The sequence below is a fragment of the Pavona decussata genome, unplaced genomic scaffold (assembly GCF_977016875.1).
Source record: "Pavona decussata unplaced genomic scaffold, jaPavDecu1.1 SCAFFOLD_140, whole genome shotgun sequence".
Taxonomy (NCBI): domain Eukaryota; kingdom Metazoa; phylum Cnidaria; class Anthozoa; order Scleractinia; family Agariciidae; genus Pavona; species Pavona decussata.
Genome location: NW_028145553.1, coordinates 2,479,936 through 2,501,792, shown reverse-complemented (window position 1 = coordinate 2,501,792; position 21,857 = coordinate 2,479,936). Strand labels below are relative to the sequence as shown.

Below are 21,857 nucleotides of genomic sequence, written 5' to 3'. Positions count from 1 at the left end.
AATTTTTCATTTCCCGAAAAGTTCTTGAGGGAAAGGCGCGTAAGTTAAGAAATGAGGGTAAAGGAAAATTGCTAAATAGGTCAAGAAGCCTAACAAGAGAGGAAGAAGAAGCAGACAGAAAGCAGACAGCTTGGAAATTCATCTCCAAGGTCACTCCTTAATAAGATGTGGTGGCTCCTGTCACAGCATATTGGTCTTCGTGGCTGCCAAGAACATTACACTATGAATGTGGAGGTTTTCACGCTGACTAAAGACGACAACAGCAACGAGGCCCGACAAAAACACGACAAGGAGGTTTGCGAGTTCAGCCGTGGTCTGTGCTTCCCAAAATGTTCGCAACTGGTGAATCACGATGCCCTGTCGCTCTTTTTAAGAGTTACCTGTCCAAAGAGGCCTGAAGATTTAAAGTTATCTGGTCCTTTCTACTTAGCGTGCATCGACAACCCCACCAAAACAGACGTATGGTACAAGAAAAGCCGAATGGGTAAAAATACCATCAGCAAAATTATGTAAAGCATGAAAGAAAACTCAATTTAACAAGAAATGTGCCCTGATTAAAGATTATCCAACCACTCAGTCCGGAAAACGGTGGTCAAGAAGCTAAAAGCCAAAGGAGTTCCAAAATCCGAAATTATAACGATAAGAACAAAGCGTTGAAGCATACGCGGGAATGAAGACGACCAGCGAAGACTGTCTAACATGATTGATGGCAAAGAAATCGAGTTTAACCAGACAATCAGTCGAGTTCCCCTTTAGCCGCTTATTCCGTCCAGTGCAGCGGTGAGCAGCGGCCACGTCTACAATTTCCATAACTGCAATGTGGTAATCAACCAAGGACAGGCTAACGCTTCATCTTCACGGCCAGTGATGCACAACAAGCCATGATGTTCAGGGATGTTGTCCGCAGCCATGTACCTTGTCAGCTCTTAAAATTTTAACTTTGTATAGTTTTGCTTGAATTTCATCTAGGCCAGTTTGCTTTGGCCATATAATAAACTTTTAGCGACAATTTATACTTCAAAACACGAAGTCAAATACAGAAATGCATATGGCCTCGTGAGCAATTTTGAGCACATTTTACATGGGCACCGTTTTCAGTTCAGTCATGACTTTAGCCAATCATATAAGGAAGATTTGACAGTTGCCTCAACTTTGAAACATTTTATAAACAGCAAGAAGGATTCGAAAGGGTTTTTTGTCGAGAAATTCAGAAAATTGTGAACTTTAGCCAAAATATATGCTTTAAACTTTTCAATGCTTGGAGTTCTCGATACAATAAACAAGTCAGAAACCCACGATTGTGAGGGTATTTTGTCCCCCATGATAAAGGTAATCAAATGGTTTACTCGTAAAATAAGGAAATAATTTCACGCGCGTTTTGTCAAAATTCTAATAATTTCCCGAGTCTTTATTTCCTAATTTCACTCGTCACCATTTGATTACTCATACTAATGTATTAGTCAATGAGTGACACAGTCAAACTCGGAACTGAAAGGAAATTGAGGTGTTTTGACTAAGCATTAAAAGCCAGAACTATTTTGCTCTACTGTCATCTATTTATATGTACTAATTTTCAAGAAAACGGAAAGTTAACGCGAATCTCACTGTTGCTTTTGGCGTAAACGCTATTCTAAATTTTTATTATTAATGTGATTTCCACAAGAGAGACACAAGAAGAGAAACAAAGCTAGCCTGTTCCGTCAGAATTTTTACAATGCATTTAAAGTGACTATGTAACTAACTTGCAAACAGATGAGGTGACAAAAGAGAACGCGGCGTTAAATGAAGACGCAACCGATCGCGTTGTAAACTTCCCGTTCCAAAGCAGCCATCATGAAGGCAGGACCTTCCAATACTAGGTATTTCATTTCTACGTATTTTATGACTTTGCTGGAAAACAAACCTGAGCAATGGTTATTAGAATCCAAAAAAAAATTTGGGGAAAGGACGCACTTTACTAAGATAATTAAGCGACAATAATTTGAAAAAAAAAAAAGTTTAAAAAGGTATAATTGGAATGTATCACTACATTGTATTAAATTGACCCTTAATTATATTTGATAAATACAAGGCTACCCTCAACTTTCTCTTCGGATTACATCAGCCCTTCATGAGATAATTTCTTCCCATGTTGTCATAAACTGACCAAAAATACCTTTGTATCAGTAGGCAGCATTCGTTAAGTGACAGTTGTGGTGTCACTTTGAATGGTGCCGAAAAACACACTGAGATCTGTAACAAACTTTAAAATAACGGTTCAGCTTTGTTTAAAATAACCCTACTAGGGCACAGAAACTAGTGTCAATCATTTTTGTCTGCAGATGGCTAGGATGGAAATGGATTGCAACTTGAAAAAAATTGGAGTTTTAGAGAAATTGCTTAAAACTGATTATAGTTCATGACTCTTCCTCGGAGAAATCTTTTCATATTTTGGTCCCGGTGCTCTGACAGCGATTTCATGTTAAAGAAGAGGTTCTTTGTAAAATATTTGAGCAGTTTGGGCCAAGATATACATCGAAATCTTTGACAGTGCCACAACTTCATAATTCGCTGCGAGACACTTCAGTTGCTCGAGAAATTGAACTTCAATGACTGCAATCGACTTTCATTTCATCGAAATCTTGTTGTTTTAATCCAATCAGCTCAATATTCAATGGATCAACCGTTTATTTTAAGTTCAGTTTTCTGTTTTAGCTCAAATTTGTCGCGAATGTTGGCAGGTAATTACCTAAGCGACACGCGAGGGTAAAGCTGAATTCTTTGAAATTCTCCCACAATTTCGCAAGTCGTTTAATTGTAACTGTGCTTTTTTCTGCTTGTTTGGTATAATATTGCAATGCAAGGAAATGCAATGACATGCATGTGATCACGTGTCCTCGCGCAAAACCTTTGGGTAAAGTGCACAACCAATTAGAGGGCGCGTTATGCAGCACTGTAAAGTTTTATATAATCAGGAGCCATAATCAGGGATTGAAACCGTAACGAGAGGCCATTTTGACTTGTGGGCTTGTCCCCGTGTGATGTACCAAAAAATCTATTTTTAGAACAAATTGCGCCAGACGCACGTGCGCGCCCTCGTACGCGTGTAAATGGCCAAGATCGCGCGTAAAGAAATTGAATTTTCTTCCTACCCGTTCAAAATAGCGCCCAAATTTTAAAATTCTGCCAGGGAATATCTCCTCGGTGCCCTCATTTAAGGAATAAGACTCTCACAACGAAAAGGTGACAATTGAAAGAAGACGGAGAAAGTTGAAATAAAAGCATATTGATCACACTATTTTATCACACTGAATATGTATTTATCACTGTTTATTAAACCGTTTTTTTTCTTTTTATTACTACGGAACAAAGTAAAATTACTCTGTAGTGTTCATGACCACGCGCCCTGTTTAAAAGCCGACGTCCCCAGAGCCTGGTTCCTCAGTAGGAGGAGGAGTGGCAGCAAAGCATTTGTAACGCTTGAATATCAGGTTTCCTGGAGCTCGTCGGCATTCCAGTCCCTTCTGACACTGCTTGTGACAAAACCACTATGAACAAATAAAAATAAATTGTAGTGTCAGTTGCATTCTTGCCAACAATGCGAGAATACACCAGAAAGACTTATAACTCTGGGCCGGTTGTGGAAATTATGCTTGAAATGAACATAGAAGTGCACATCACAAGGTGAAGACGAGCAATGTGAGGGTGAAATGTCTTGTCGAATAAAGCAATGCAATTTATTCATTTGAATTTACATTATTAAAGGCACGTAAGCGTTAAGTGTCTTATTAAAAACCAAAACCTAGGAGGTGGATCTCGACACTCTAGGAAAACTAGGCTAACTTTTGTTGTTGTTGTTTGTTTTGTTTTGTTTTTTTTTTACTGTTAATTTTTAATTTTTGAGCCAAGCTTGTTAGGTTTAATGCAAGGGCACATCATGGTTTCTTTTAGCGGGAGCTTTTATTCTAAACGATAGCATTGTGGGTGAATTTAATAAAGACGTTTTCAGTAGAGTGTCACAAATAATTTCGCGTTTGGTTAACAAAATTCGCGCCACTTTCTAAGCCAATGACAAGCAAAACTTGAGCCTATCGCTATTTACCCGCACGCTTTTTCCCGCGCCTGGCGCAGGTTACATGTATTTCCTTCGAGTTCTTATTGGTCCAATGCAATGTGTTCATCTGTTGTGATTGGTCAGAGTTATTACCGGTACTTTGGTTTTGATTTGACGACACTCAACAGAAAACCGCTCTTGAATTCTACTGAGGCAATATAATAAAAAATGGACAGATTTTAACTTACGGAACGTAAACTGCATGATTCGCCCTCAAGCCTCAAACGTTTGCACTTGGAATAGAAGATCGACAACTTGAAACAGCATTCTCCAGTTCCACAATCACTATCAGACTTGCACTGGAAAAAATATCATACCGCCAATTAGGTCACTACTCACTGAGATACATCAGAACAAATAAGTAAGGACAAGGGCCAGTAGGTGCCGTTGTTCCTAGTAATCTGTGGGACGGTAAAGAACCCACACACTGTTCGAAAACAGTAGGGGAGGCAGTTTCTGGTGTGGTGGTTGATCTCTATCTCTGATTTCATATGTCTTCCACATTCATACGTGAGTTGGGTGGTAGCGGCTGCCAGTGGCGCCTTTAGTCCAACATAGCGTAGCCTGGATGCTCTTTTAGTTTTAAACCTTAACGTCGGAAGCAACACATCAGTACAGTGGAGTAAAGTTCTTTAATGTTGATTTAACTATTCCTCCACCTCCCATGGCGCCCAAATAAAAAAAAATTCTTGAAAAGTTCCCAATTTCATTCCGTGCTAAACATCAAATCACCTCAGGAGCCGTTCAAAGTTCACATGCAAAATACTAACTTCACAAGTTGTATAATTTCGACAAACTCGAAGATTATAACCTCCCTCGGTATAGAGTACAGCATATTAAAACCGATTCCACGTGCAGGATTTCAAAGCACTGTTTCGTATCTTTCATGATTAAGATTTAATCTAGGAGACTTCAAAAAATAATAAAAAAACCACCATGTAACTTGCCAAACAAACGAAGGCTAGGCAACCTCAAGACCTGTCCTGCTGGGAGATTTGTTCGAATACTTGGAAATATTTAGCCTCTTCCAGAGGAACCGCGCTGTTCTGTGTTTTTCGCTTTAGGCTTTCATCCTTAGACTTCTAAACACATGATCATTTAACCGTGCTAAAAGTCTCAAGTGGTGAACTCGACAGGGTTGAATGGTATGCTTTTTTAGTGCTGGTAAAGAGCAAGAGCTTACCTTTTTAAACAAGTGATGGCGTGCTTCTTCTTCGAATTCTTCTTCATCTTCTTCATCTTCGATGAAGTCCTCTTCTTCAAAGGATTAGACCACGAAGATCAATGCTTAGCAAATCCCCAAAAGAAACGCGATTCTCATGGTGCTTGTACGAGTGCTAATCCTTCAAGAACCAAGTGTGAAGATGAAGATCATGGAACCTTCAATATCAATTTGAATTGAAATCATTGTATCGCCGTCAAAAGCAAATACAGCAGAGTAAACAAATCATGCGGCTTGCGCCCAAACTATCAGGCCAAATATTGCATTTATTTGGCCCCAACTCATCTGCATTTATCTGGACCCAAATCAGGCTTGCGCCCAAACTAGAAAGGACAAATATTGCATTTATCTGGACCCAACAAAAGAAATGGGAAAAACTATATCTTGTAGGACAAGCGGTATTGTTGCTTTGAAACTGTCAATGTTCGATCTGCTTGAGTTGAACAGAAAAAAGGGAAAGAAAGAATTAGTTAAGTCTTCATTCGAAGCATTCTTTTGAAATTGCATTTCAAGAGCAAACGAAAACAAATGGGCGGAGACTCTTTGGCGCCTAAACAGCAAGGTATAAAAACACTGGTTATCAACGAAACAAACAGAGAGATATTCCTTCAATTTATGACTGAACAGCTGCAGAATAAAACAATGACTTCGCATAATTTCATTGAATGGAGCAAGAATTGAGGAAAAGATATTTTTTGAATTTTGTATTATTTTAGCTTTCGTTTGCCCAGGCACAGCCACCTTTAAAAGCTTTAGAAATGGTTTAAAATAACTTCATGTTTTGTTTTGTTGTTTTTTTTTTTTAACAAAAAGCTGCAAAAGCATAAGGTAGTGATGGATAAATGCGAATCGAAAAAAAGACTATTTGAACTTGTTCAAATAGCAATTTGAATTGTTCAAATTGAACCTTTTCCTTGACGCCGCCTTAATAGAAAGGTGACAATGGGCAAAGTACCAAACAGTTTAAATACACGAGTTTTAACCAAAAAACGCGCTGAGTCGCTAAATGGACAATGGTAAAACGCCCAGTTTGGACGATTTTTCAAGTGAATTTAACAAATACTTCTGAGATTTTAATCGAGATGCTGTTGCAAGTTTGAAAAAGGCCAATTCTCAATTATCAATAATCAATCCGTTCCATACCTGAAGTTAATTAATCGATTGATGGAAAGTACGACTCCCTTCGACGTCTTGCCGTAGAAGACTGCTTGGCCGAATGTTCAGGGCGCTCATCGGATTTTGCCTGAAATTTAAATACATTTAAATCACGCGTCATAGCCGATTTTACCGAAACCATGAACCATACACACAAAGTAAATACTCGAGTTGGAGAGTACCTAAATGTCTTTGAGTAGAATTAAAAACTGAGAAATACAAAAATCAACAAAAACTGAAGGTAAGTTAACCTATAACATTTGCTTTTTCCAGTAAACGTTTGTATGTTTTTCGCGAAGGAATTCTATAGTTCCCCCCCCCCCCCCCCTCCGCCCGCCAACACAAAATTGACGGTAAATTGTCGGAAATAGTGTTTAAAATCTAAATTATAGTTGAAAAGGTAGACGTGCAGTGACATTCAAGTGTGCTTAACATTCGCCCAGTATTTTTGATTAACAAGATGCCCCTCTAATGGCATTACACGGAACGCTTAATGTAGCCCCAATTATTCCCCATTGTATGTTTCGCAGATATTTAAAAACTATCCTCCCTTGGCAATTGAAATAAAAAAATTGTCTGAATGGTTTTATTCAGATATATTGCGTGATACTAATCGTTGTGTTACCACGAATCATACCAGAAATAACTATGCAATAACGTCATGACCCCGCTGAACTGGTCTGGCCTCCTCTAGCTCTAATCCTTCGCGTTGATTATTCGATCTGTTTTTTAAAGCGGAGTTTCTTTGCTGTGAACTCTCCCAATATCCACCGTTTCAACTGTCGAGTACTACCTAGAAGTTATTATTTCGATTTACAGCTTGAAAAAGGTTTGTTTTCTCCCTGAAAACGGCAGATCAGAGTCTTAAATTCAGACATGTGGCCGCCATTGAACAAAAACAACTTTTCGAAATGATGACTTGCTTTGACGTCACACAGGTTGAGATAAGTGGGTCCCCTCCCTCGTAAAATACGCGCCGATACTAGATTTTGATTGGGCCGTTTTTGTTCAAGACAATCAGAACAATAAATCTCTTCTGGGAGAGGGCAGAATTTAATCTAGGTTTAATGAATAAATCAAATGATGATTTGACGTCACACAGGAAAGGGATGAGTGGGTCCCCTCTCTCGTGATATGTGCCTAAATAAAAGATTTTGATTTGGCTGCTTCTGTTGAAGACAATCAGAACAATACATCCCCACTAGGGGAGGACATATTTTAATGCATAAATTAATGTGCACATTTGTGTCTACAATGAAGAAAAAAAAAAAGATACCCGACCGAAACCTAGACACGTCATGCCCTGCGGGCATTCCGTGTAATAATTTCCCGGGTGCCGCCATTTTGGATTTAATGACATCATACGGTTGCCGCTTAATTGTCAGTAAGTAGAAGTTCTTTTTGTGAAACAATTGACCAATCGCATTACGTCATGCCGAAATCGAAGATGGCGGCGCCCGAGAAATTTAAAAGTGAAAATAGCGATAGTCAAATTCTGTTTTGTCCAACACAGATATATCATTTCCATGTTTTCCAACGAAAGTTGAAATAAAATCGTATTTTCAACAATTTAACGTTCATTTGTGTTAAGGGTGGAGGTTTCCTTTAAACAATGTTTCCCATGAGATCTGTCTATTAATCCTTTACAAAAAATTGAATTAGTTGTTAATCTTTTTAAACAAATAAAAAACATGATTAAGGAAGGAAATCCTGTGATAAGGTAACTCTCGACTTTTCTTCCCTTTTTCTCCGAGACTCTTAAATTGTAATGGACAAACAAATCAGCGTGTTTATACTTTACTACTAAACGACTCACCGCACCACCAGACTGGGATGGGACGTATGGTGGCGCCACCATCTCCTTCTCTAGGTCCTCCCAAGATACAGTGCGAAAAAAGGAATCCTCGCGTATTCTTGGAAAAAAGCCTTTTTCGTATCCTAGCCTCAGCGGTGGACTTCTGTCCAACAGCTGCAACAGAGAGTTTTATAATACCAGTATTATCAAAACCAACAACAACAGCATTTTCCCTTGGTTGACCTATTTTGGAAACTTATCCCCGTCTTCCAAAAATAAATGGCTTACATATTCTAAGGTACGCTACATACGCTACTCAACACTATTTAAATAAATAATGCCTTTGAATTGTAATATATGTGGACGTATATAGCTCTAATAAAAATCCTGTAGATCTAAAGTCATTTGTACAATCTTAATATTATTTGTATGAAATACAAGGTTATAACAACTGTTACTAGTTGTTACTATTAACTCTATAAGTGCAGACGCTTTATGGAATGTGTAGGGTCTGGGTACTTAAACAACAACAACAAACATTTGTTACACTCTCTGGCTCGATAAGCGTTTCACTTACTTGTGTCAGGCAGTCCTCTGCTTTGCTGGAGAGATGGTCTGGGTAGTCCACCGCTGAGTATAAAATGGCCCTCTCTATCTCGTCTTCTTCCTCGGCGTAAAATGGGTACTATAATAAAAATTAGTGTATGTGATTCGTGGTAAGATAAGTCCTTGAGTAACTGAGATAAATTGTACTTTTAATGTTTCAATAGAGTGAGAATATAAATCCTATTTTTTACCTACGTTCCGAGGACTACTGGGAACAAGATTGAGAAAAATGAATTTTAACGATTCCTAGCAGTTCGTAAGGTACAGGAAAAATGCTTATGTTTTTATCACAGTTTAAAATTAGCAGTTAAAGCTAGCAGCGTTGAAAATCTTCTCTATGAAACTGCAAAAGATTAAAGGACACTATCTTGTGCGGGTGATGTAAGAAATTTACACTATAATAATAGCTATTCAAACCTCGCCTGTCAGCATGCGGTATAACATGACCCCAAAGGACCACCAATCGACGCTCTGATCGTAGGGTTGTTCCTCAAGCATCTGCAATTAAAGTCTGTGTGTAACTAATCAATATATCATTTGTACGCGCACTGTGATTGGTGATTATCACATGAGTGACGTCATTACTTGTCGTGACTTGCGTGCTTGATCGAAGTACAGAATCCAATTACTGATGAAAAATGTTTTGCAAGCATGTTTTTACTTAATAGTTTTAAACAAAACTTATGAACTCTTATTCAGGGCAAACAAAGTCTCGGTATTCTTAAAGTGACTGTTCGTTCTTTGGATCTACCATCTCAATTATGTCTGCCTTAAGCGTGTTGAAAAGACATTTATTGTCGTCACTGGTGAACGTGCCATTGAAACCGAAAGACAGTGCTGTAAGGTGCAAATCACAAGGCCTGTCAAAGGCTCCGGGGTAGACATATATGATACACGATCTTTGGAACGGACAATGTCAAAAAATGCCCTTCTTATACCCAGAGAGACGGAGAAAACGCAGTGGTGTGATAGTTGTAGCGTTGTAATTTCCATTGAACGGTCGGAAGATTGGAAGATCGGAGGGTCGGGCAGTGGTTGGAGGGTACTTCGTTTCTTTAGACAAGAAACTTTGCTCAACATTATCTCTCTTCACCACGGTGTACATCGACAACTCAGGCCCCCCTTCCCCTCATCAATGTTGTTCGGCCACTGGGAAAAAGCCTGTGTCATCGTCCAGCATTAAAGGCAACTTTCAGAGAGGGGGAGGGGGGAAGTGAAGGTTTGCCAATCGTCAGAAGGTGTTTTCCTTGGGAGAAACTGAAATACGTGCGCAAACTTCGCATTTTCTTAACTAGTTTTGTCCACGATTGTATTTGATTCATTCTGAGGCAGAAACTGGGTTAATTTCCTCCCATGTGGTTCACTTAGGTTTGCAGTACGACTTTACCAGAGATTGCAACTGCTGGAATTGTCTCATGTTTTCACAAAAAAGTTTTGTTTCTCAACATTGTACACAACGTTGCCTTCCAGGGCGCAAAATGTGTCAATTATGATACACGATTTTCTTTCTCAGTAGGACAAATTTGAAACGCAAAATCCCTTGAGTTGAATTCGAAGTCCTTAATTTTTTTTAATTCCAAATTCCTTGAAAAAATCTCAACAGCGCACCGCTTTGATGTTATGTTTTCACAGGCAGACAGAGTTTTGTGATCACCCTCTGGTAAAAAAAGTTGTTGAAATGCAAACGGAATGGCCTTGAAAAAAATCAGAAACCTCGTAAGCTTACCTCTGGGGCCATGTAGTACGTTGTGCCGCAAATGCCTGTTGTTTTTTCTTTCTTTAGAAGTTTCGACAAACCAAAGTCTGCTACCCTGACGTGCCCTTTGTCGTTAATTAGTGTGTTCTCCAACTTCAAATCTCTGGTTAGACAAGTATCAAAGAGGTGGGCATAAACATAAATAGGCTATCAGCTATTACATACATTTTTTACTGCTGACTAGAGATGTTAGGGACCTTAATATAAAAGGTTTTCCTCTTAAACTGCAAACCTCAAAACGTCGACCAGCAGTACAGTTCAGAGTTTGCCAAATGTACATAATCCTGCCTTAATATTAAAGGTTCCTTTTACCTGTGGGATACTCGCACAAAAAACAAGATGGCGGCTGCACGGAGGATAATATCGATGCATGCACTAATGAAGTTGGTAATTATTATAATCTCGCAACTGAATCAAACAAACCTCTCATTTATCAAGATAACGTTTAAAGGTGGCGTTACAGTATTAAAACTTGCGAAAAACTCTGCCTAATTCACCAGCCTCCAGCCAGTGTCCATGAGGTTGAAACCTGAACCTCAAAAACCAAACTGGACGGCAGGATTGAAGAAACTTTTTGAAGTTTGAGGTTTGCGGAAAACGAGGAATAACCTCAATCTTAAGGTCCCTATCTAGAGTTACGATTACGGAAATCGCCAAACGGCAAAAATGACCACATGACCACGTTTATTCCTACAATTTTTTTACCCTCTGGTCTGTTTTCACTTCCCAAGCGAACCTGAGTAGTTTTCATTTGCCTTCGTATCAAAATGAAAAAAACAATTGAAAACCACGAACAATTGCCTAATGTGAAGTGTTCCTAGTTTTAACAAAGATCTATTGGCATTAGCATATCGCTGTTGAACATTGAATTTTATGTAATATGTTAAACACGAGTAAATGAGTTACATTAGAATTCAAAACGCTCGGAAGTGCCAGCCGAGCTTTCTAAATAAACGTCTTTCGTCTGTTTGATATAGCTTGTCAAACCGTTGATAATTCTTGGAGAAATTGAAAGCAAAAATCTGCAAAAATGCTAAAAGACTATTTCCGATATATTAAAATTCTAGCTTGGCTATGATGATTGGGGGAATAAGAAATTACACTGAGGTTCAGAAATGAATAATTAATTTATTTTCTTTCATTTCCCCAAGCCTCGTAGCCAAGCTAGAACTTGAATATATCGGTAATGGTCTATTAAGATCACACTTCCAAGCCTCATTCGCGGTAGAAATTTTCTTTCCTTTCATTTCTTGAAAGTTTAATGAGTTTGAGAAGTTGATAGATTGATTTCTTCCATTTAACATCAAAACGCCTTGTGGAAAAAAGGACAACCAAGGAAATAATTTGTTGTCAAGAATATTCTTTACCGGTGAATGATGCCCTCTGCGTGAAGAAACTCCAGCGCCAATATAATCTCACATGCATAAAATCTGAAAAAGTGGAAATATATGTTACATGCGGTGTTATGTTATATGAATTTTGCCTGTTAGTAAAACGAGAGGAATATACAAATGTACTTTTAAGATTTAATCAGTCTTTGTACATACTTCGCTAGAGTTTCTTCAAATTTTTTCCGGGCCATAACCAAATCTTCTAAGTCACCGCCTGGCATAAACTCCAACACCAGAAAAACATTGTTCTAGAAAAAATTATAAAAATCCAGCAGCCATGAGTTCTGTTTTGAAAAACAAAAATATTATTTTACGAAAATATTATAAAACTCCGGTTTCCTTAGTTCAGTGACGCTCTCATCAGAAACTGTAAGTCCCATGTAAGCTGAGGTTTTCGGGTTAAAAAAAAGTAACTTTGTCAACATCTTAAAGAAAGAATTGGTACGCCTTAAGATGTGAACATTAAGAACCTGTACTATGAACCTTTTGTTTTCTATGTGACAGCTTTTAAACAGGCAGTGTATGCGGTTTGACTACAAAAGTTTTGAAATGACTATCAAATGCGTGATCTGTTGTACTGATTAAAATTAAGTTGCTTCAGAAGTGTCAACTCCAGTGTTTTTTACCGATAACATGACAGGAGGAGCTAATGGGATGACCTCAAAGGTGAGTGGCAAGAACTAAAATTCGAGTTAGCGATCAAGGGAAACAAAATTTAGTTCCAATTTGAGCTAGCGAGGAAATCGAGTTATCCGAGTTTAATTGACTTAAAAGTAAGGTCAAATCCAAGGGAAACGGGACTTAGTTCGAGTTAGCGGGGAGTTCGAGTTACCGGGGTCCTGCTGTATATTTAAACCACGAAGTAACAGTTACTTTGCCTTGATAGTGATAGAACTAACATTGAAACGTCGTTCAACATTAGTTTTAATTTTTCAGCTAAAGCTAAATGATTGCCAGTAATATTCTCCGGCAAAAGTCGAGATCACAAACCGTTAACTGTGTGAAATGAACACTCTGTAAGTTTAAAACTGAACTTCAGTAAAAGAATATTTTTCAATGGTCATTACAATCAGTAACTCATTGGATAAATTATACATCAGTCAAAGACCTGAAATGCAAAATGAAGGAAATGTTATCGATAAAAAAATGCAACTTTTATCTTTACGATTGAAACTAATTACGTCTACATTACCTTGACGGAAAAAGACCAGCACAACTTGGTAGCAAATGTTGTTTTGCTCGCAATTTGAAGAACTTTAATTTCGTTTTTGGCCATTTTTTTTCCGCAGCTACTTTTCAAAACCTTGACCGCATACGGCTTGTCGTCTTTTCTATTTATAAATAGGTGTACCTATCATGAGAAGCAAACACGTTTTAGAAGTAAACTCAAAAACATCTTTATTGGCTCTAAGCTGTCCCGTCTTCTTTTAACTGAAATCGGTTGGTAGTTACTCGGATCAGACTTATTATCCTTCCTGTGTTCAGGGAAAATTTTTCTGCACTTTTCTACTCCGATGTTAAAGTACCAGTTAATACAGATTTTTTAAACATTTTGAAGAGAGATTCCACGAGATCAAGCGCTGCAACTTTCAAACGTTTTGACGAAATACAGTCAAGCCCGACCGCTTTCTCTGTTTAGCCAGAGTTTGGGGTCTCGATAATAGTATTTTTTGTTCATGTCTTTGTTCTTAACAAATATTGTTTTTTAAATCAATGGTTTTCCGGTAAAGCAGAGGCGAGTTTCGATCCCACCTCTGTTAAATGTTTATTAAGTTCAAACATAACTTCAGATGACTTGGTAACGATCAGAAAAAAATCAGTGTTTACGCACTACGGGAGAGTGAAAGTAGACTTCTCCTCTCCAAATATAACACTGAATTTAATTAAAGCTGCAGTTTTTTTCTTCTGCGGGGCAAAGATAAGGAACACCATCCCCGTTCATATAAGAACTGCTACAACTCTCTTTGCTTTTAAACATGCAACAAGCAGATAGCATGGCTCTTATTTAAATACTATATACAGTCCATTAATCCTTCCATTTTAACTGATGAATAATTAACAATTAGACGGCGAGCTCGAGGTTTCTATCGGCTGATAGTTGGCGAGGGGCGAAGCCTCGAGCCAACTATCAAAGGCGATAGAAACCGAGAGCGAGCCGTCTAATTGTTTTAGCATACCTCAGTGATCGATCTATGAAGCAAAAAAAATCTTTTTATTTCATAAATTTTGATATATTTGTGCAATGATGCATGCTAAATCGCGCGCGCGCTGACAAACTGCCGTCTATCGATCGATAGACGGCACCTGTGTAGCCAATCAGATTGCGCGTTACGCGATAGTCGGTCACTGACGTATGCTAACTTGTATTAGTTTGCACAGGGCTTTTCAACGGAGTCATTGAGGTCCTTATGTGTTTTATCCTACACAAAGAAAGTACCGTTATCTGTATCAGAAACGGATCTTTGGATTGATAATAGCAAGAAAAGAAATGGAAAAATCGTGCTATTGTTAAAAAATTAATGTCCCTACCAGCCTACCTGACCAAACCCTCCTTCTCCCAAAATTTTTACAAACTCAAATTGTTGAAGTTTTGTAGGCCAGTCCTCGCCTTCCAACCCAATCTGTAAAGTAAATTATTCAAAGCTGATGAGTTCTCGCTATAACCATCGCCTGTTTAGGTAGCACTGATACTGAGATGATAGCTCGTGTTCACAATATTTTAATGTTTGACGCCCCTATTTGTTTGGTCGTCATGAAGGTAATATGGCTTGCAGTTGGAAGACATATTTATCATATTAAATGTACTTTTTTGTAGGGAATTCAACCATTGAGTAAAATGGTAGTTGACAACGTCAAATTCATTTGTTATTTTTATGTAAGAAGATATGACCAATCAGAAGTTGTGACGTCACTCGTTTTCTTTCGCGACACTTCGCGCTTATTTCGCAATTCCTTTGTTTGCCTGTTCCGCTTTTAACAAATTTAACCGTTAACTTTTAATGATGGCTTTGGCCAAGAAAACAATAAAAGGCCAACATTCATCGAGTTAAAGATTCCTGTTCTTGCAATTGACCGATGAAGCTGTCGAGAAACGTTGTCCATACTCAAAGATAGACAAAGAGTGCCGTAACCTTGTCGAGGTCTGTTTTGGTAATTGAAAAACAATAAGACACATCTTTAGCAAAAACCATCTCTAGAATTAGACTCTAATCTTAAAAGATTTCTGCGAGGAAAAAGTCTGATGATGAACTACACTCAGACAGGGCCGTACCTAGGATTTGTTGTCTTGGTGGGGGGGGGGGGGGGCAAACTCCACACACCCCTCCGTCAGGGGTCTCCCGTACGTATACAGAAAGGGTTTCTAGTTGGAGTTTTTTGTTTCCAACCCTACACAGAAAGTTGTCTCTAAGACCCGGTTCAGACGCCGAACTTTTCATGAGCCGAACCTAATACCTCGAATTAAGTACATGAAAAGTTCGACGTCTGAATCAGTTGAGAACGGCTGTTTCAATTTGGAACGGCTCAGCCGTTCTTCCCGCCTGGCTCAGCCGGGAATTTCGGCTTTGGAACGGCTTTGATTAAGACGCCGAACTTTTTATTAGCCGAACCTAATGCATAAATTATTATAACGTATTTCAAATAAAAAAGTGAAAATAAAAAAAACGCTAACATTTCGATTGGTTTTGCTTCAAGTAAATTAAGTTCGGCTAATTAAGTTCGGCTCATGAAAAGTTCGGCGTCTGAACTGGGCCTAAGACCTTTAAAGAAAATAAAACACACTGAATACACAACGAAGGGAGATTTTTCAGTCAATTAGTTGATTTTTCTTGTGATTTCGGAACAATATAGATACAAGAAATAGCTCAGCAAACGTATACACTATGTTAGAAATAAAATTCAGTTTTTCTAGCGGGGGCAGCTGTCCCCGTTACCCCTCCCCCCTCCCCTCTCCTCCCCGCTACGTACAGCCGTGTCAGAGGAATAATTTTGTTAAAAGTGTCATCTCAAAATCCCAAGTAACATATATACAGCGAGTGATCGAATGAAAAGCTCACTGAAGTCGATAAGTGTCTTAGTATACACCAAACTAATGGACGTGCGGACTCAGTGGTTCACGTTTTATTTTATTATTATCATTTTTTTTTTGGTGATAAGGAAAAAGGGAAGAAAAGAAATCACACGAGAACTGAAGCAGAACAAGGCAGCAAAGTGAATAATAAACGCTTTTAGAATTTGAGTTCAAGTGAAAAAAGTTCTCGATCTGATTCCAAACCATCCGTACCTGAAAATTCACATCAGTTATCAATATAAACGAGTGAAAAACAGTGATTAACTGTCTTAAACATACTGAAGAAGAACTTGAGACAGTGCCTTTCGAAATATTGGAACAACATGAACACTTCTTTTGTAGTTCATTTCTTGCAGTAAGATCAATGTATCAGTATTAGTTTCGAAGATTGCTTTCTATGTAGGTTCTGCTTTTATGTATCAAGTTTCTGGATCATACAGGGGTTTCTAAGGCTCTCACTTAGGGTTCCTAGAGTGATCTCGGATGCAGAAGTCCCGATTGCATAAAACAAACCGGGCCAGCTGAGACATGTAGCTTTGCTTATTTAACATGTTCGTCTAATGGTTTCTTACCTTAGCCAAAGCCCTTCTTTTTCTCTGAACATGCCTCCTCCAGGCATCTTGGATTAAGCAAGCAGCTTTCTGTGACATCACATGTTAATGAACATTATAAAATTAGAAGTGATTATCATTGATTTTGAGAGACACAGAAGTATTTTTCTCACCTCTAATACGGTCATTTATGGACAGTTAAATTAACTGTGTCAAACAAACCGAAGAAGAAAGGCCGTCCCTTCCGAAATATTGGATCAATATGCACACTTTTATTGTAGTACGTTTCTTGCAGTAAGATCAATGCATCAGTATTAGTTTCGAAGATTGGCTTCTACGTAGCTTCTGCTTCTATGCATCAAGTCTATGGATTATTCAGCGGTTTTTTTCGGCTCTCATTAAGGGCTGCGAGAGTGATCTCAGGCGCCCAGGTCCCAATTGAATAAAACATACTGGGCCAGCTGCAGCATGTAGCTTTGCTTATTGCATTTAACATGTTCGTCTAATTGTTTCTTACCTGAAATAAAGCCATTCTTCTTCTCTGAACATGTCTCCTCCAGGCATCTTGGATTAAGCGCGCAGCGTTCTGTTGAAAATGACAGCACATGTTAATGAACCTTTTAAAATTAGAAGTGATTATAATTGATTTTGAAGAACACAGAAGCATTTTTCTCACCTCTAATACGATCATTTATGGACAGTAATCAACTGTGTCAAACAAACTGAAGAAGAAAGGCCGTGCCTTTCGAAATATTGGATCAATATGAACACTTCTGTTGAAGTACGTTTCTTGCAGTAAGATCAGTGTATAGGTATTAGTTTGAAGATTGGTTTCTATGTAACTTCTGCTTTTATGCATCAATTCTCTGGATCATATATGAGTTTCTTAGGCTCTCCCTAGGACTGCGAGAGTGATTTTAGGTGCCGAAGTCCCGATTGCATAAAACAAACCGGGCCAGCCGCAACATACAGCTTTGCTTATTGCATTTAACAGGTCCGTCTAATTTTTTCTTACCTTAAGCAAAGCCGTTCTTTTTCTCTTAAAATGCCTCCTCCAGGCATTTTGGATTAAGCGAACAGCATTCTGTTGAATGTGACATCACATGTTAATGAACGTTATAAAATAAGAAGTGATTATAATTGATTTTTAAGAATTCGCAACATGCAGCTTTGCTTATTGCATTTAACATGTTCGTCTCATTGTTTCTTACCTTAACCATTAGCATTCGTCTTCTCTGAACGTGCCTCCTCCAGGCATTTTGGATTAAGCGGGCAGCGTTCTGTTGAATGTAACATCACATGTTTATGAACCTTATAAAATCAGAAGTGATCATAATTGATTTTTGAAGAACACAGAAGCTTTTTTTTCGCCTCTTATATGGCCATCTTTCCGGCTTTGTTAAGAGTGCTGCTTTTTATTAAGCATAATAACACGTGTTATGACGTCAAAAGAACATCAATTAGTACGACTTTCATTTCTCTTGGGTTTCAGAAAGTAGAAAACAGCACTCCTGATACAGGGCGATTGGAAACGTTTATATCGTTTGCAAGCGGCTTGTACCAGGAGTGCTGCTTTCGGTTAAACAAAATGTCACGTGTTACTTAGTGACACCAACAGAACATAGATTACAATGATTTTCATTTCCGGTCTCTTTGGTTTATTCTCTTTTCCCTTTATCAGCGCAATTTAACATTGTGTTTTCAAAGTTAAAAAAATTGTAAGTTCTAACATGACCACTTTTTGAACTTTCGGAGGTTTGGTATTGTTTCCAAGAGGTTTGGATTATGAGTGCTTTATGTTAAGGGCGGTGCCTACTAATACCGAAGTATTTTTGTGCGGTTTATGACTATGCGGGAAAAGCAGATCTTAGAAACGGCTATTGGAATCCAAAAAGAAAATTGGGGGTAACCATGCATTTTTCAGAGATAACTAAGCAATAATATCTCTAAAAAGCGCCAAAATATAAAGCAATGTATGGGATTTTTTCCTAACTTGAAGCTTAATTATCTCTGAAAAATGCATGGTTACCCCCAATTTTCTTTTAAGATACCAAAAGCATTTGCTAAGTTCTGCTTTCTCCGTATAGTTTTAAACCGCGCAAAAATATTCCTGTATTAGTAGGCACCACCCATAGGAAACCCGAGTATCTCGAGATGCGCAGAACGTATGCGCAGTAACAATAGTAGGCACCGTCCTTAAACATACTCGAACATCTTATGACGTCATAGGAATAAATTACTATGATTTTCATTATTTAAAGTTCAATAGTTTGCTTTGAATTAAATTAGGCATTCATCTCATCTCTGACACTGCCCTCTTTCTGGAATTATGACATTCACAAAGCCTCGAGGCGTCCTCGACTGCTGCTTCCTATCAGAAGACATATCACATGCTATGAGGCCCATGAAGTAAAAATGCATTGTTTTTCATTGCTTAGAGACCTCGTCGTTTCTTATTTTGTCAAGTCAAATTTGTTAGGGTGTTTTTTGTACGAATTTAAAATACTTTTTGTTTGTCTTATGTGGTCTTTATCCTGGCTGTTGGATATTGGTAACGTTCCCAATAAACTGCGCTTTCTGTTCTAAACAAGATGCTACTACTTACAACCCACACGTGATAGTGCCGTAGCAGGTCGTTACACTAAATTAATCGATATGTCATCAAACACCCGGGATCAAACAGTTAACCCTGTGAAATTAATTATAGTCATCATGTACCATGACAAAGGATTAAAGGCCGAGTTTCACGGTCAAGCGCATGCGCGAGCAGACCGGCTCAAAAATAAATTGTACGGGTCGACACTAAATTCGATGCGAGCTTATGATGGAACAATTGAAATCGCGCCCGAATTTGGATCATCCGCTCTTCGTTCTTCACTTTTTAGAATCTTTGTTTCCTGTTGTAAATATAAGTTCGATTTTTGTAAGGTTAAAAGTGTTTCAGCATCCGAAAACGACATTTTTGTCGATGGATCGAGAAGGAGACGTCGCCGCCGACCGGCGACGGGACGTTCTGTGGACTCTCTGGAAGCACAGAAGTTAAAGCGGACAGAGTGGAGTGGATGTAGAAATCCACTCTGGTTAACAAGATACGTCCATCAAGCGTGGAAAATTGGTAAAGAGATAAGTCTGTTTAAAATAGACAACGGATTCGCGGCACATCTGCTTCGCTAGAAATGGCAAAGGTCACCAACTGGCTTTGGATGAACTCGCGAGGATTTTCTAGATTTCAATCGTACTGTTTGTTCATATGGAAGTCAACTGTCAAAAACGGAGAATTCGACGGACAAACAACATCAAACATCAGTGTTTTGCTTTGGATGGAAAAAATTGTACAACACTGAGACGCGAAGCGAATAAATATGAGATCAAATGTGCGAGTTAGTTGTAGTCGTCTGTTAGCGGGCTCGAATAGCGGGCAGTAGAAAAAAAAATCCAAAAGATTTGCGGCAAACTACAAAATCTATTGTAAGGTATTCATTTATCTATAAAATTGCGGTCATTGCGAATGGCAAACGCAGTTTTGATTTGCCACCATGGCAGAGTTTTCTCAAATGCATTCCAGCATCTCGGAAGGACGCTCAGTGTTGTTGTTACTAAACGGTCGCATCGCTTCTTGAAGCTTGCGGATTTCTCGTTCTTCGCCTTCTCGCTGGTCTAATAAAATCAGGCTATCGAGCGTACACACTATAGTAAGTTTATCACTGAATGCTGATGAAATACTGGATTTTTAAAAGTACGTAAGTTTGAGGAAGCTTCTCGGCTTTTCGAACCGCGCGTAATAAAAAAAGGTCGATGCCGCGAGATATCGACATTGTACTAAAATAAAACCGTATACGTTCGCATAAGTTCTGGCATTTCTTGAATGTTATGGGACATTCATGAAGCGGCGCTGCAAAAATCCCCATGTGTTTTACATGGACAGCCTTTTCGTTTCTTTCTGAAACGTGACCGAAACACTGGCCGGCCAGTTTTATTTTTATGCCAGCAAGTTATGAGACTTGTCCGCCATATCCCGCCGGTGTTGTGTACTCGCTTCTAATTGGTGCAAAAACAATTGGCTTGACAGCGCTTACGTTATCGCTCGTACATGCGCCGAACCGTGAAACTCTCCCTTTAAGTCATGACAACTATAAGATAAGACAATCTGGACTATTGAGAGCGTGTCTATACAAGATACTCTGAGGTCTGGACGAAATGAGCTGAGAAAAAAGCGAGACGTAACCGTTAAATAACGCAGAAAAGCTGATTAGAAGCCATGCTCTACTCCGACTGGCTTTTCTAGCTTTAGATTTTCCTTGTCAGTTGATTGTTCTCTTTTGTTACAAAATTTTTATCGGCATTTAAAATTACCATCTTTTCAGTTCTCTATGTGATGTTGTTATTCCGGTAGCCTAAAACAGTCTGACGTTAATATTTTGTATTTGAGATAATTGCTGATCCAGGCTTACAAGTGATCCGGCACCACCCATTGGTTTGTCGCTGTGGAATTGCAGATTTTATTGTATTCATTAAAACATGAACCCTGGCGTTCTCTTGAGATGTATGAGTGTATGTTTGTATTAGAATGAAAGTTTTTGTAAATGCATTGGCGATGATTCATGTAAAAACTTCAACGAAAGAGCTCCTTCTGTTGTTTAAATTTAGTTCTTATTAATTGAGCGGGAGGTCTGTATGGGAGAATCTTGACCGAGGTCGCCAGTACAGACCGAACGCAGTGAGGTCTGTACCAGCGACCGAGGTCAAGATTCTCCCATACAGACCGACCTAGCTCAGTTAATAAGATGTTTATTATATGGTCAAACAGGAAATCAAAAGGGAAAAAAATACTCGTTCCCCTGCGCGGGCTCAAGCATTTAGCTGGCTTACTTCTGTCACTAGTCTCCAGTTCAAACGGGACAAAATAACTGTTCAAAGTACAGCTTTGTACAAACTTCGTCAATGAATGAAGACAAAATAACCAGTTTTTTCCTACAGGCTCAATGAAAATTTTCTAAAAAGCGACCTTTGTAATGATTAAATCGTGAACACCGAACTGGCCATTTCCAAACAGTGCATCTTCTTCAGCTTCAGTTAGCTCTCTTGTTGCATTTGGACGGTTTCTTTTTCCTTAGCGAACCAGGTTCTTTTGTTTAGTAACAAGAACCTCTCTGGACTTGGAGAACTCGTTATCCTGAAGTGTGTTGATCATGCTTCCTTTTTCATACAAGTGACGTTGA

General features: G+C 38.7%; 1 protein-coding gene across 6 annotated transcripts in view; it reads right to left on the bottom strand.

Moving 5' to 3' along the window:
- LOC146467005 (protein kinase C delta type-like) overlaps positions 1-21,857 on the bottom strand; it is a 39,472-nt gene that overhangs the window by 15,387 nt on the left and 2,228 nt on the right. For 2 of the 6 annotated variants that reach the window (XR_014867888.1, XR_014867892.1), the window contains 15 exons: positions 17,850-17,918; positions 17,654-17,722; positions 17,156-17,224; positions 16,660-16,728; positions 14,556-14,639; positions 13,211-13,369; positions 12,175-12,266; positions 11,995-12,057; positions 10,598-10,730; positions 9,289-9,369; positions 8,843-8,950; positions 6,459-8,439; positions 5,277-5,473; positions 4,282-4,392; positions 3,295-3,527 (listed from right to left, as the gene is read on the bottom strand). Coding sequence is in view for 1 of the 6 variants with exons in the window: in XM_085126509.1 (XP_084982635.1) it covers positions 8,287-8,439; positions 8,843-8,950; positions 9,289-9,369; positions 10,598-10,730; positions 11,995-12,057; positions 12,175-12,266; positions 13,211-13,369; positions 14,556-14,639; positions 16,660-16,728; positions 17,156-17,224; positions 17,654-17,722; positions 17,850-17,918 (1,149 nt within the window). In the remaining 5 variants the exon portion in view is untranslated. Of the gene's footprint in view, positions 1-3,294; positions 3,528-4,281; positions 4,393-5,276; positions 5,474-6,458; positions 8,440-8,842; positions 8,951-9,288; positions 9,370-10,597; positions 10,731-11,994; positions 12,058-12,174; positions 12,267-13,210; positions 13,370-14,555; positions 14,640-16,659; positions 16,729-17,155; positions 17,225-17,653; positions 17,723-17,849; positions 17,919-21,857 lie in introns of those variants that run through there. The other 4 variants (XR_014867889.1, XR_014867890.1, XR_014867891.1 and 1 more) reach the window with 4 other exon arrangements.